Genomic DNA, 1,523 nt, shown 5'->3' on the forward strand with positions numbered 1-1,523 from the left:
GGGAACCTCCTGGGAACCCCCTGGGAACCTCCTGGGAACCTCCTGGGGACCCCCTGGGAACCTCCTGGGAACCTCCTGGGAACCCCCTGGGAACCTCCTGGGAACCTCTTGGGAACCTCCTGAGGACCCCCTGGGAACCTCCTGGGGAACCTCCTGGGGACCTCCTAGGGACCTCTTGGGAACCTCCTGGGAACCTCCTGGGAACCCCCTGGGAACCTCCTGGGAACCTCTTGGGAACCTCCTGAGGACCCCCTGGGAACCTCTTGGGAACCTCCTGGGAACCTCCTGGGGACCTCCTGGGAACCTCCTGGGAACCTCTTGGGAACCTCCTGAGGACCCCCTGGGAACCTCTTGGGAACCTCTTGGGAACCTCCTGGGAACCTCCTGGGAACCTCCTGGGGAACCTCCTGGGAACCTCTTGGGAACCTCCTGAGGACCCCCTGGGGACCCCCTGGGAACCTCCTGGGACCCTCCTGGGGACCTCCTGGGGACCCCCTGGGAACCTCTTGGGAACCCCCTGGGAACCTCCTGGGAACCTCCTGGGAACCTCCTGGGGACCCCCTGGGAATCTCCTGGGAACCTCCTGGCACCCTCCTGGGAACCTCCTGGGAACCTCCTGGAACCCTCCTGGGGACCTCCTGGGGATCCCCTGGGAACCCTCGGGGACCCCCCGGACTCAGTTCTCAGCTCTGTATCTTCACAGGGGTCTCAGGGCGTGTTTGCACCGTGGTTTGGGGCCGGGGGGACCTGCTGGGCCACGCCGGTGTCCCCCGGGGGAGGGACCCACTCGCTGTCCCCTCGGTGACCACCGTGGCCACGGGGGGTTCAGGGTCCCGTGGGGGTGTCTGGGGACCCCCCCCCCGGTTTATTTTTCTATGCAGCCCCTCCTTGCCCCTCCGAGCGCTGTTTTAAATAAACCCTCCCATTTTAGCGCCGGGGGAGCGTCGCGTGTTCCGCTGCCTCTGGCCTGGAGATAAACCCTCGTTATCGCTAATTAACGAGCGCGGGAGCCCTGCCAGTCGCTAATTAGCGGCTGACTGGCAGGTTCTTCCCGCAGTTCCCCTCGTGGCCTCGAGCGGGGCCGAGCTGGCGCCGTCCCCAAACCCCGGGGTGGGGGGGGGACACCCCTCCCCACCAAACCTGCCTCAGCCTCCCTTCCCAAAATCCCGGTGCTGTTCCACCGGGATGCATCCGGCGGGGAAGGACACGGTGCCACCGGTGCCACCCCCCCAGCGCTGGCCGTGTCACCGCGTCCCCCCCCCCCGCCCAGGGCCGTGCCCGCGGCGGCCCCGTTGTGGTTCTGCCAGGACCGGCACGACCAGTCCTGCCCTCGGCTCCTCCCGGTCCTGCCCTCGGCTCCTCCCGGTCCTGCCCTCGGCTCCTCCCGGCCACGCGTGGCAGGGACGGGGTCACCCCCGGGCCGCACCCTCTGCCTCGGGGTCCCCCCGTGCCTCAGTTTCCCCCCGTGGGCGCTGCAGAGCTCTGGGGGGGGGCTCAGGGGGGTGCCAGCGGTGCCAACTCCC

General features: G+C 68.5%; 1 protein-coding gene across 1 annotated transcript in view; it reads left to right on the top strand.

Annotated features, from left to right (window-relative positions):
- Positions 1-805, top strand: part of CGN (cingulin) — a 14,619-nt gene extending 13,814 nt beyond the window's left edge. Inside the window, exon 17 of the mRNA XM_017839506.1 lies at positions 704-805. Within this exon, the coding sequence (XP_017694995.1) occupies positions 704-805 (102 nt within the window). The remainder of the gene's footprint in view (positions 1-703) is intronic.
- The last annotated feature ends 718 nt before the right edge of the window (positions 806-1,523 follow it).

The sequence above is a fragment of the Lepidothrix coronata genome, unplaced genomic scaffold, assembly GCF_001604755.1.
Source record: "Lepidothrix coronata isolate B3197 unplaced genomic scaffold, Lepidothrix_coronata-1.0 Scaffold426, whole genome shotgun sequence".
NCBI lineage: Eukaryota > Metazoa > Chordata > Aves > Passeriformes > Pipridae > Lepidothrix > Lepidothrix coronata.